Genomic DNA, 14,447 nt, shown 5'->3' on the forward strand with positions numbered 1-14,447 from the left:
TATATTATATATAAACCGTCAACAATGAAAAATAACACTGTGTTATTGTAATTACGTTTTTTAATTAATCTTAAACTTTTATTGAATTGATATTCAATTATTTGTTGTGAAATTAATCCATCATCATCATCATCATCATCAACCCTTTCATACGTCCCACTGCTGGACACGGGTCTCCTTTCACACGAGGTTTTAGGCATAGTCCAGCACGCTGGCCCAATGCGGATTGGGGCTTAAAATTAAAATTACTCCACTAGTTTGTTATAATTTTGATTAATGCAAAGTTGAAACACTTAGAAAAAAATCCTTCAGTCCGGCCGGATTCTAACCTATGTCTCCCAGCAAACCGTGCCAGACGCTATGCCAACTAAGCCACGAAACGAACCAGCGGACCTCACGAATTTTTCTATCTGCTTATTGTCGGATCTTTGTATTTGTTTTTCAACGACTTTTTAGCCGTGGCGCCATCTATGAGAAATCTATGAAAGTATTTCGTCACCCAGTTAGATACCTTTGCAACTACCAGCCCCGGCTAGAGATGTTACTTTAATAACTGCAATTAAGTTTTTTATTGAATGAGAATGATTCACAACCATGATATTAAATTATTTTTTGTGAAATTACTCCAGTAGTTTGTTACAATATGTTACTATATCAATGGAGTTTCACTGACCTCCCCTTAACCACCGGAGTTTTACTCCCAAAGTGAGATGATTCTACTTATCAGCGAAAGCCGAGAAAAATGCACTTACATTTGTTCTAGCCTTGTCTTAGCTGTAACAGTTCAATCTCGTAAGCAAAAGCTGCGAAGTCTTCGCTGACGTCATTGAAAAATGGTCCTATTATCACAGTCTACTAGCTGGCGACTTGCTGGAAATATTATGTGTTCACTGGGAAATACTCGAAGTGGAGATTTCTATCTGCTTTTATATTGCACTCTCAGCTTTAAAAAGACGAGATACGAAAAATAACTTTAGCTAGCATTCGATAGCTTTAATTATACAATGTATTTATTATTGAGTTTTTAGGTTTTATTTTTATGATACATTATAACGTTTTTATATTTAAATAAGAGACATTAAATTTGACATAATTTACTCGTACGTAATTTTGTTCATGTAATTCGTATTGTTTTTGACTTTCATATGACAAAATCACTTTTATCTACACACATATATATCATAAACCCCCTATGACGTGTTCGAAGACCGCAAATTACGACCAGCTTATAAATAAACTGTTTTGTTTGAACAGTTACAGATTTCTTATCTGTAAAAATGTTATTATTGCTTTTTAATAACATCAAATTCGACTTAAATACGTGAGTTATCCGTTATTTTTAGTTAAAATGTCTGAGTTTCACGGTGGTTTTCTATTTAAAATTAAAAACATGTTTATTAACTGTAACTTTTTGACTATCGATAACCAATCATGAGTATAGGATTTAAGTTGTCATTTTCACTTGAGTTATACAATCTGTTTGTTATTGTTTGTTCAATTATACATTTGGTCAATTATGAAATGTTTATTATTATACATTTATTTAACTATGATTTTATCGTATAATCCGTACTAACAAGTTATATATATTTTACTAAAATTTTCGTTTGTAGAATCTTTAAAGATTTCTCATGAAGAGTTGTCATTTTGTAGAATTAGATATGCATTAGATTTATCATTATTGTTGCTTTAGCAAATGACGTAATAAAGGAATAGTTGAAGATAATAACATTTTCGGGAAATTAGCAAAATACATTTAAGAGTCGGTACTACCTCAGCTCGAATTCAAAGTTTTCTCGTACTAATACGGTTTGTTTTGCTTAGGTCGAGCGGCAGGACACTGGCATTATTTCAGAATTTATTTTTTTACCTATTGAATAGAGCTGTTCTGAAAATTTTTAGGAAACATGTTTTCACACCATATAGTAATTAATTCAACACTCACTGTGATTTGATTCAATCAATGCCATTTAAGGTAGTTACAACTCTTAAATGAGACAAAGTACGGGATAAAAAAGTAATATAATTTATTATCATTTTTCATATTTAATCAAATTCATATAAAATGTTTAATAATAACACTGATATTCATACTCTAGTTTTCGCAAAGCTCTAGAACACTTCCAGAGATTCATATCTTTTAAAACGTTTCATATTCTATAAAGCTTTAGAAATTTAGTAGTCGAATTGAAAATACGAAAATAAATTCAAAGAAAAAAGACGTAAAAAATGGGAAACTTAACTTTACGGACGTAGCTGATTATCTTGGTTAACACAAAGTTTTATCCCTCCGCCTTTGTGGCGCTCACAAGGATGACACGAACGTTTATATTGTACTTTGTACTACTGTCCTTCGTTTTAATGTTTAACTTCTGACTCGAAAAGCGAGATACTTTGTGTCGTATGTTTGAAATGTACGCCATTTTACTATAGATGTAAAATGAGTAATACTGAGTGGTACGTATAATTTATTTATATAATTATTTTTTACAATACGCATGAGAGTCGAAATTAATCTACAAATTTTCCATTCTCCATCATTTGATTCGCTTTTATATCCCATTCTCCCCTCACTCCTCTTGTACAGTGTTGCAAAGAACTAGTGATAATTGTCTATGAAAACATAAATAACGAATGCAAAACGGTAGCCACGGGACGTAGGGTGGGACCTTACAAGAGTATGTAGCGTAAAGAAACAGAGTTACGCGGCTATGGGTGGACTGTATTACGGTGCTTGTATTTTTTTCATGATACAAAACGACCGGACGAACAAGTCGTATACATGGTTGTAAGCGACACGCGCCTGTTGATAATAGTTGCAGTATCATTTAGTGCTTTAAATCACAGAGACCTGAGGGGCACTGCCACTGCGCCTGTCACCCAGAGACATAAGTTGACAAGTCCCATGTGTCTGTAATTTCACCAGAATCCTTACCCTTCAAGACCAGAATACGGTATTGTTGACATTACTGTTTGGCGGCAGAAATAGGTAAGGTGGCAGTACTTCCCTGGACGAATTCTTTCATAAGACGCTCTACTGCTAATAAAAATGATAATATAGATAATATCTCGGACGAAGAGAATAACATTACGTATCGAATGATTTACAGAGAACTTACAGAAATTTCAAAAAATACATACGCAAATCTCAAAAGCTATGTGTACGATCTATTTGCGGCCTTAGATCTATTGACAGCGGTCGACCATTCTTTAAAAGGTTAATAGTGCTAACGTTCTCAAGTTTGTACAGTCAAGCTACACATTGACGTATCTTGTACCGTTGCACTGGAGGCGATTTTCGAACAGAAATGTGTAGTCTGATGTGCTGTCCGTACATACTGGAATCATGTACATTTCTAAAATCTAGCCCCGAACTTTACAGGGAAAAAGCGGTCGTTCCGGGATTCAATCTACGCCCTAGAAATCCTCAAATGTTCACCACTGGCACAACTCTTGTAAAACAGCTCTTAAGAAAAAAAGCGCCCTTAACATGGTACCTAAACTCTACAACAAACTGCCACAAAGGCCAAAAATCACATCCTTGGATATGTTCTGGAGGGAATTGTCAAGGCTATTAATTAAAAAATGGTATTACCCGGTTGATGAATATTTCAATGATAATATAGTGTGAATTATAATATACATATATGCTTATAGTTGAATATTACATTATAGAATTAATTTGAAATTTGTTTTGACATTGTATAGATTTATTAGTTGACATTGTAATTTATAATTTAATATTTCATAAATTAAGATTAGATTGGACACAAATTTTCGTAGGCCTCTGTAAGCACCATAGCTGTTCTAAATAAGACTGTACACCCTATCATGTTATGACCTGTGATGATGAATAAATATATTTATTGATTGATTGACAAATTTATTAGACTTTGAACATTTAACCACTAATATATCATGGTAGTAAACCATCGGGATATTACATAAACGTAATAGTTATTTTTGATACAAGTGCGGAAAGTTAGTCATTATTCACGAGTCTCGAGGCTTCTTGGCCTGAGCCAGCAGAAGACTCGAGACAAGTGAAAATGACAAATCCGTACGTGTATCAAACGACGTTTTTTAATACATTTGCGAAAAAACTACATTGAAAATATAATAAAACAGTATTTAAAAAAAACCTCATTTTATTTCTTTGTCTGATAAAAATTCAGAGTACAATGGCAACTGTTGCCAGTATTCAGCCACATTAGAATTACTATTTTAGTGACGTGGCGCGCAACGGTCTCGCGTAATACTCACCTCTGGTCATTGTTAATACTCAATAGGCCATCTTTATGGAAGATATTTTGGAATTTTAAATGTAACCCGTTGTTCACTACTCCCCGCAAGATGGCGCCACTAGTTCACCAAAATTGCAAAGTACATTAATTACTGGCCTGACTCCGCCAAAACACGATACTCGACGTATTCAACGCAATATGTGTATTATTAGCAGCAATAAGAGAAACAAGATTCTAACGACAGCAACATCTACCATCCAGAACACAAAAATTTGCCATTACTTGACACCAAATGTAGGACTTCAGCAGCTACTGACAAATTTAAAGAAGAAAGTGAAAAATTATACACTGTATGACTCATGCGTTATAATGATAGGAGAAAAGGATTTTGAAACCAGTATGGACTATAAAATTTTAGTTAATATGCTCAGGACTGAACTGTTAAAAATTCAAAATACCAATGTGTTCATATGTTTACCAACTTTCAGACACGGGTTGAATACGAGCATATTATTTAATGAGCGGGTTGACACATTTAACAATTTACTCTATCGTGACAATTTGACTCATGAATATGCTTATGTACTGGACTCGAATAAGAATCTTACGTACGATAATCGCATGTTTACTGTTTTTAAGGGCAATTTGAATAACACAGGTCTTCGCCAAATTTTTAAAGATTTAAGCTTGTTGATAAATGATGTTTGTGACTCCTCCTCTTTATTATAGATACTTATTGCAATTTTCGAATCATGCATCAAAACATAGCGGGTTTCTTAAGCAAAAAAGACTTGTTGGAAATCACATTATCAGACCTCCGTAATAACAAAAAAATTATTGATGTTCTTTGTTTATCAGAAACATTTATTAAACGAAATAATGAAGCAAACATACAATTAAAGGGTTATTCTCTGGGTTCGTCTTTTTGCAGACATAATAAAAGACGAGGGGGTGTGTGTATAATGCATGACAGAAACATCGAGGCAAGACCCATAACATTCCTTCAAGAACTTGCATTGGAATTAAGCTTTGAATGCTGTGGAATAGAAATTATGCAACATAAATTATTAGTAATCTGCATATATAGAATCCCCAACTCAAATATTAATATATTTTTTGAAAAATTAGATTTATTGCTAGATAGACTAAAAAATAAAGCAAATAAAAAAATTATATTGACAGGTGACTGGAATGTGGATACCTTAACTGACAATAAATTATCACGTGACCTAAAACTTTGTTAGAAAGTTACAATATGAACTTACATATATACACACCGACTCGCTTAAACACTTGCATAGATCATATCGCTAGTAGTATTGCTAATGCTGTTGGAGAAACATTACCAGTCTGCTTATCAGACCACAACACGGCTCAACTTTTAACTTTTCCTATAACTTCGCGTCAAAAACCAATTAAGCACTGGTTTGAAATGAAGAGAGACTTTTCAGTGGACAATGTTACTAAATTTAAATTCTACTTAGAAACTTATGCCTGGTCCGAGCTTTTTAGTTATGTTGATGACCTTGAACATGCTTTTAGTTTTTTCTATGATAATTTTGTCCTATTGTTTAACTTATGTTTTCCAAAGATTAAAGTCAAAATGTTTCAAGATAATACGAATTTAAAATGGCTGTCAAAAGGAATAAGAAAGTCCTGTATCACTAAAAGAAAATTACGTATGAACTATTACAAAAAAAAGACACAAAATAGAAAGACTGTATAAAACCTACACAAAAATTTTGAAACGGACTATCATTGCCGCTCAAAAGCAATGTAATAATAGATACATGGTCAATGCTAAAAACAAAAATAGAGCTACTTGGAACATAATAAACAACAAGGACAAACATTTACGTGACAAACATTTTATTGAACACATTACCGTAAATAAAATTAAGATTGAAAATCCGCGAGAGATAGCATCAGAGTTTAACACTCATTTTTTAAATTTAAACCTATCAACTACGGACCCAGGACAAGATAGTAACGATATTTTTTTACCAAAGGTGCATGAGTCAAGTTTATTTTTATATCCCACGGACGAAGCGGAAATAAAAATTTTAATAAAATCCCTCAACAACACAAACTCTACCGATTACGATGACGTGTGCACTAAGGTTTTTAAATTGTGTGCTGATGAACTATCACCATTGCTGGCATACTTGGTAAACCTGTCCTTCATGGAGGGTACATTTCCATCGCCTCTTAAGATCTCCATAATAAAACCGCTGTTTAAGAGGGGCGAAAAAGACCATTTGGAAAACTACAGACCTATTGTACTTATATCTGTAATATCAAAGCTTTTTGAAAAGGTAATGCATAAAAGAATTACGGCTTTCCTATCAAAGTACAACATTATTAAAGTAGAACAATTTGGATTTCAAAAGGGAAAATCTACCACACAGGCATGTTTCAGGGTAATCAAAGATATCTCAACTTTTGCAGATAAGAAAGTACCTGTCTGTTCTGTTTTATTTGACATGAGTAGAGCTTTCGATTACGTTTGCCATAGAACTCTACTATCCAAATTAGAAAGATACGGTTTTCGTGGCCAGGTGCATAACTGGATAGCAAGTTACCTTAGCAACAGAACTCAGTGTGTAGAGGTAGTGAAGTTAAATAATAATAATGAGATTGAGACCCACAGATCAGAGTTTAAAGTTAATAAATACGGTGTGCCTCAAGGAAGTATTTTAGGTCCATTGCTGTTTTTATTGTATGTTAATGACCTCCCTGAAATGACAAAATATCCATGCACTCTTTTTGCAGATGACATATCAATCATTATTAATAAGAATTCTGACATAGATTATGAAAAAGAAATAAATGACACTATATGTAACATTATTGACTGGCTTAAGAGAAATAATCTGAAAGTAAATGTTTCAAAAACAAAGCTCATACAATTTTCTAACCATAATGGAAAACCCCAAAAACTCTCTGTAAATTGTCATGGAGATGAAATTGTGGAATGCTCATCCAGCAATTTTCTCGGCATAGTATTGGACTCTCAACTAACATGGAAACCACTGGTTGATTCAATATGTGCAAAGCTGAATCGATTTGTATTTGGTTTACATCGTCTAACGCACATATGTGATCAGAGGACTGCCTTGATGGCCTACCATGCATTTGTCTGCTCAAGCTTGCGGTATGGCCTCATCATCTGGGGGAACTGCGTAGAGATAAACCGTGTATTTGCTATCCAGAAAAAATATGTCAGAGCTATATGTAGAGTAGGTCCGCTCGAATCTTGTAGACCGTTTTTTAGAAAGCTAAATCTTCTAACGCTTCCCGCCATGTACGTATATGAGGTATGCATATTTGTTAAAAAAAACTTGGTCTTATTTACTAGGAAACGTGAAGTATGTAATTTTTTAACTAGATATCCAAACCGTATAGCTGGCCCCTCCCATAAGACTACTTGCTTTTACAGGAATTGCTATAACATGTCCATACAAATATATAATGCCTTGCCTGCAGCTATCGCAGATTTACCTATCAAAATATTTAAAAAAAAGTTATTTGATTTGCTATGTGATCTGTGTTTATACGATATCAAAGATTTTTTAATAATAAAAAGAAATTGACATTTTGTTTGTATTTGACACTTTCTTTATATTTGTGCTGTTCTTACTTCTTTGATATTGTTTAATTTATGATGTTGTTACTGTTGCTATTTATTGGCATTTTGACTTAATTTTATACGACATTGCTTATTTGACAAATTGTATAATTTTAATTTATGACATTATTTAACTTCAATTTATTTTAATATTTGCGTGCCAGTATCTGGTGCAACACGTGTTCTTGACACCTTGTATAATAATATCTTTTCTTACCGTGTTTGCTTGCGAATAAATATTTCATTTCATTTCATTTTATTTTACAAAACACCTATGCAATTTAAACAAATAAGATGTTTGTAAGCAAATATAAGTTTTAATGATGAATGACTTTCGTCACAAAGCACATGAATATTAAATAAATATGCAACTTCTTCAGTTTTATGTTTAAGACTTGAAACAACAGTAAATTAAAAAATATAATTGAAAACTAAAAAGCACTAGTGTGAAAAATTCAAGTTTCGGCACGATTTGTAGTACGAAAAATACGTTTTGAGCAACTGTATTAAGAAAATTATAATCATTACATTTTCGAATTCGACTTCATAGGCAGTTATTAATAAATGTTCTTAAAATAAACGGTCCAATTAGTGTTACTAAGAAATTTAATAATTATTTAAAAAAAATTATTGCTATGATGCTGATAGGGTTTTTTTATACGACAAAAAATATAAGTGCGAGCAGTGGGCGGTACATCACTAAAACAACCATATAGGCCTTTATTTTTCACCCTCTATAATAAAGTGAATAAAGATCGAAAAGTAATTTATAGAACACTGACATACACAAGAAATGTTCTAACCTTCAGTATTGTTATTTTTAAATTTCATAATTTATTTATTTGTGAAAATACAGGTTGTATAGAAATGAACATGTAATACGATGAGTATACTTTCATTATGTAGGTCAATAGGTACCCACACAAAGATATTGATGTTGAACATGTGCTAACACGCACTTGTACAGGTGTAAAATGTTGTTTTTTTTTTACTAATAACAGTTGCTCGTGCATACATGTTTGTAATTATTCAGTCAGTAGTTTAAACGCGATGGTAGTTAATTTGGTAAATTTTTACGATAGCAATTGTAAAATGTAACTACATGTTAAATATTTAATGAAGATCCTCCTAGCTATTCAAACTCTATGACCTCCACACCTAGGCTGCTTCACCTAACATGTAGCACCAACACAATATCACAAAAAACACACCACACACACGCACACACACACACACACATGTACGCACACTCACACAAAATACACACACACACACTCGCACACACACACAATTTTCTTTTATTCCATTACTTTCTTATATTATTAAAATAATCTTGTATAAAACCCGCTCTCTGTAATTTAGAACATGGTAACGCTCTTATATTATGTAGAATACAGTGCGAAGTCCGGTTGGTGAGTGCCTGGAGATCCGTAACACAGGTCAAATCCTAGTATGGACTCCAGTCTCGTACAAAGATGTACTAATAATAAGTCCATAATGTTAATTACTTATTTATAGGATAACTTTGTGAGAGAAATGAAGATTGTTATTATTATATTATTATTATTATTATTTAAAAAAAAAATAGAGAAAAAACATAGGTATACGATGATGGTATTTAAATAACGTCAAAATAAATATACAAATGTCTACAATATAGATAATCTCCGTATAGAGTACTAAAAAAACCGATCTCATAAGTCATTCATCCCCTAGTTTGCCACCCTTGGAAGTGGAATATTTTCTTCAAATTTAAATGGGACAATATCTGAGGTATCTTCTCTCCAACAAAAAAGGAATCATCAAAATCATACATACAATAAAAAACATACAGTGGAATTGAGAAATCCTCCTTTTTTTAAGTCGGTTAAAAATTTGACAATGAAGCTATGATTTTGTGCTTTAAAAAAGAAGATTTGTTATTAAAAAATTCGGATATTGTTTAAGCAAGTTCATGTTATATTAGTTTTGAAGTTGTTTAGTCGTTTTTTAAATAGCATAATTTAAAAGTAGTAGAGCTCCTTGTGAAAGAGTTCGTCCAGGGAAGTACTGCCTCCTTACCTATTTCTGCCGCCAAGCAGTAATATTGATTATAAACAATCAAAATAATTTTATTATCCAAAAAAACATGTTGATTATGGACAACGCACCGAAAATGATGCTATACCCAAAAAGTACCAACGTTTATATACATATTTCTTTTTTTTATAATATCCAGTCACGGGACGAACGAGTTGTGTGCCTGATGGTACGCTACACGCCTGTCCGTAACAGTTGTAGTGCCACTCAGAGTTTTGAGAGATATTGCCACTGCGCCCGTCACCTAAAAAATATAAGTTGACAAGTCCCATGTGCTCGTAATTTCATCAGCACCCTTACCCTTTAAAACCGGAACACAATAATGCTGACATTACTGCTTGGCAGCAGAATAGTCCATGGACGAACTCTGTCACAAGGAGCTCTACAGCTACCGCTACATTTACCCACCTTAAAGTACTAATGTAGTACCGGGTTGGATTCCCTAGTTTTATTTTCCCTATGAAGGTAGAAAATCAAACCAAAGACATCTGAAAATTGAAATAATTATGATAAAAAAAATGTACAATTTAAAATTTAAATTTACAAAAATATATTACGGGTCGTGGTAACGTGTCTTAAGACTTTAGGTTTTCCACTTCCGAGTATGGTACTCTCCTGTATATTTACTGGCGCAGAAGAAGGGCCACAGGACGAGCAGCAATTGGTAGCCGTTTAGCGGAAATGCTTCGTCATTGTTCGGACGTAGTCAAGCGCCAGGTGTATGAACCCGAAGGAAGATCAGCAAAGGTAGCTTTCCAACTCGAAAGTAGTTTTCCAACCCGAAGGTAGTTTAATCCGAAGGTAACTCCCTAAAGCGGGAACTTTCACTTTGGCGATTTAAGTACGTTTAATGTGATTGGAAAGCAATATATATATAATAATCTTTGATTTACAATAAAATTTTGCACTTTGTAAAATACGTTAACGGTTTTTTATATCGTGAGCGCGGCCAAGCCGAGCGTGGACTAGCTCTGAAGACGTTACGAAGGGTCCAATGACGCAAATGATGGTAAATCACGCGGTGAATCCAATGATTCTTTATAGTCTAATTTCTTGGCGATCAAATGGGCTAATATAGGGTCCTAAGTTTGCGTATCCACGCCAAGGTTATGTATAACATGTACGGTTTCCATTGTCGTATCGTACAAGTGTTTTATTCATTTGATGATTGTTTTTGTAACGGTGGTTGATTTAAGAATAGCTCTGTTTGGTGCGTAAATAATGCATTAGGATTGTTATACCTGTGCGTTAGAAGATCCCAAGCGGTGTCGTAGTTCTCCGCCGTTATGTGCAGATGCTGTTTTATGCGTTCAGCCTCACCTCTAACTTTGCTTTTCAGGTGTTGTATTTTCTGAGCTTTATTGAGGCAACGATTGTCATGCATCGCCACAATCGTAAAAGGTGGGCTATTGTGTGTACTTGCCTGTGAATATAGGAATCTCAACTTTCGGAGTTGATTGTTGTAGGTGTGCTATAGATGATAGCCTTCTGTTAAGCTCCTTGTATAAATGATATTTCTTTTCAGCTTTTAGAAAATGTTCTTCATATGCGGCATTGGACCCTTAGATCCTAAAATGCAATCGATACGTAAATGTAGTTCGTCGATGATGTTCCATCGACGTTGTAAATTTTTGATCTCATCTTCTAATTCTCATTATTCATCAATGCTCTCAATGTGAATATGTTGAATTGTTCTATAGAAAGCTCTGATATTTGAATTTTGTTGTGCCATTAACTCTTCAATTGTATTATTCGAACATCTGCGGTTACAACCTTCGGGATGTTAAAGGTTGTAGTAGTATTTTCCTCTGGTTTCGAAGGGGTATGGTTGGAAGGGCCAGGTGTGCCCACCGATGCCGCCGGAACTCTCGGAGTAGGCAGATAAACTCATAACATCTGTCTAACTAATTCGTAATATTCTTTCGTTTTTTGATAGATATTTTTCGTATAATATTCTTGGGACTTGTCTTCAACCATTTCTAGTTTCGAATGAGTATCCCTAAATTCCGGCCACAATTCATCGAGTGCCTTAATGCGCTTGTCTATGTATTCCCTAGTTTTACGATCCGCACCATCCTTTTTAAAGTTTACATTGATCCTCTCCGACTCATTGATGATAGCGCTTTGTCTCGCAAAATCAGATTCCATGATGATAGTTGATAAAATAGTGATAAAATTAAAATAAGAACGATCTTACTTGTACTGTAATGATACAATGTTAAGCATATTAAATGATAAAATGTTCACAATTGTCACGAAAAGACGCAGTTTTTCACGAATAACCAACGTAGATCACAACGCGAGGTCCTGCGTATGATTTTCCCGCACGCCAGACGATCCGGCTCGAAGGACCAAAATGTAGGATGAGCCTACACTAAATAATAATTGATAAATGATATATATATGATAAGACAAATGATACACTGATTTACTTACATTGATAATGATATAATAAACGACTCGAGTGTTCGATGCACACTGATTGAAATAACGCAGCACACGCCACGCGTAAGCCAATATTGCAGCATACACATTTTTGTAATGTAGGTTATTAACTATACAGACTCGTCAACTTATGTTTAAAGGTGACGGCCTATTTTTGGTATTTATTGCTAAAAAATAAAATAAAAAAAGCTATGTATAAATTCGCTGGACGATGAAGCTACATCCAATTACTTGCATCGAAAGTAACCAAAGCTTACATTTCCTTCTGAAAATCCAAGATGACTTAAAGTTTATTATTTGAGGAGGCAAATCATTGCAACACTTAGGTGCAACGAATTAAAACTATTGCGACAAGCCATTAGGATGCGTTCCCATTACGTCGTGATGACTGATAGTCGTACAGTTTAAAGTGTCGTGGTTTGTTTAAATGAAATTGTTCACGATTAATCGTCGTTTACGACTTTTTTGGTGTTACGATGACAAACTGTCAAGACAATGGGAAGAGCCAGAAACGACAGTCGTCTGACGATAAATAAAAGGACAGATAATCGTAGCCACTGTTGTGGTCACGTTTTAATTTATCATTGTCTGCACGTGTTCTGCTTCTTACTCTCCTGTCTCATCCCCCGCACCCTCAGCTGTACATCAAACGATTATGTCATGCAAATGACAAGGTGGCTGATGGTGTGAACCGATAAATTATCAACACGATTCAATGAGAATAGCTAGACACGACAGTCGAACAATGATAAAAAAAAGTCTATGATACAGTCACGATATGGGGACAGGCTAAAAGCGACTGACGTCTAAAACCTTACGACATAATGGGAATGCACCCTTTGTCTAGAAAATGATAAGAAATTACAGATGGGTGCAGTGACAGTGCCCCTCAGGTCTTTGCGATTGAAAGCTCTTATTCTCTCTCTAAAGCTTAGATTAGAAGCGACTGATTATGGAGGCGTATTGCTTACCACCAGAGGCACGATGTGTTCGTCTCATTGCTTGGTATTAAAAAAACAAACATTGTTATAAGTCCAGCCAGATCGCAGGAACTTTCTTTATCTTCGATCTTTGTATCAGTAATAATAATGAACGTTGTTTTGCTTGAAAAGACTAACTGAAAACAATTTCAAACAAAAATGGATTATTAATATAAATAGAATTCACTGTTTAGTGTTGCGGAAAAAGATTGGGCATTCTGACGAAAAACCAAATTCAAATTCAAATTCAAAATAATCTTTATTTCATAGGTAAGCATTATTACACTTGAAATCGTCACAATAGTTAAACTCTACCGCTCATTCGTAAGGCAGATTCCCCTGAGAAGAATGAGCAAGAAACTCTAGGGGTTGCTCTTTGTAAATAACATTTACAATATTTTTTTTTATTTGAAACATCAGAGATCGAGACTACCTCCATGAGCTAAACGGCTTACTACCACGGATTTTTGTCATCCAAGTACGCAGAAGTTGTATAATAACCTTTAGTATAAAGTTTTTGTTTCACTATAGTTTTAAACCTCGTGAAACCAATTTTTTATAACTTTGAAACATCGAACTGAATGCCTAGAGTTTACTTTATAGTCAAATTTCGTTGAATTTATTACTGTAGTACCCAGTAAAGTCGTGTAAGGTATCCCATTCAATGCATAATTGCGCATGTTAAGTGATCTTGTGAAACGTTGGAATCCAAATGGGTGACCGCAGAATGCAATCAGTTTAACGTGATTTCTCTCGGACAGAATTTCTCGCTTATCTGAATAGGTTTTGGGTAAATAAATACCTTAATTTGAGGATATCGCATAGACAAAATCAAACGGTATTAATTAATATAGAGTTCTTAGGTTTTCGCATTTGTTACACACAGAAAATAAAATTACTTTTTAACCGATTTTGATGATTCTTTTTTTGTTAGAAAGAGGATGCCTCAATAGTGGTCACCTCTAAGTGTGGCAAACTAGGAGATTAATCCGGTGTCGCGCACCTTCCGGTAACCGATTTCAATAAAACTTGGAAAATAATTTAAAGTTTGTTTAGTACTCTGTACTGAGA

General features: G+C 34.1%; 1 protein-coding gene across 1 annotated transcript in view; it reads right to left on the bottom strand.

The window, feature by feature from the left end:
* LOC113230816 (leucine-rich repeats and immunoglobulin-like domains protein 1) overlaps window positions 1–11,335 on the bottom strand; it is a 24,933-nt gene extending 13,598 nt beyond the window's left edge. Inside the window, exon 1 of the mRNA XM_026464904.1 lies at window positions 11,193–11,335. Coding sequence (XP_026320689.1) covers window positions 11,193–11,335 — 143 coding nt within the window. The remainder of the gene's footprint in view (window positions 1–11,192) is intronic.
* Window positions 11,336–14,447: the final 3,112 nt, after the last annotated feature.

Source organism: Hyposmocoma kahamanoa, unplaced genomic scaffold (assembly GCF_003589595.1).
Source record: "Hyposmocoma kahamanoa isolate Upper Pololo Valley unplaced genomic scaffold, ASM358959v1 64, whole genome shotgun sequence".
Taxonomy (NCBI): domain Eukaryota; kingdom Metazoa; phylum Arthropoda; class Insecta; order Lepidoptera; family Cosmopterigidae; genus Hyposmocoma; species Hyposmocoma kahamanoa.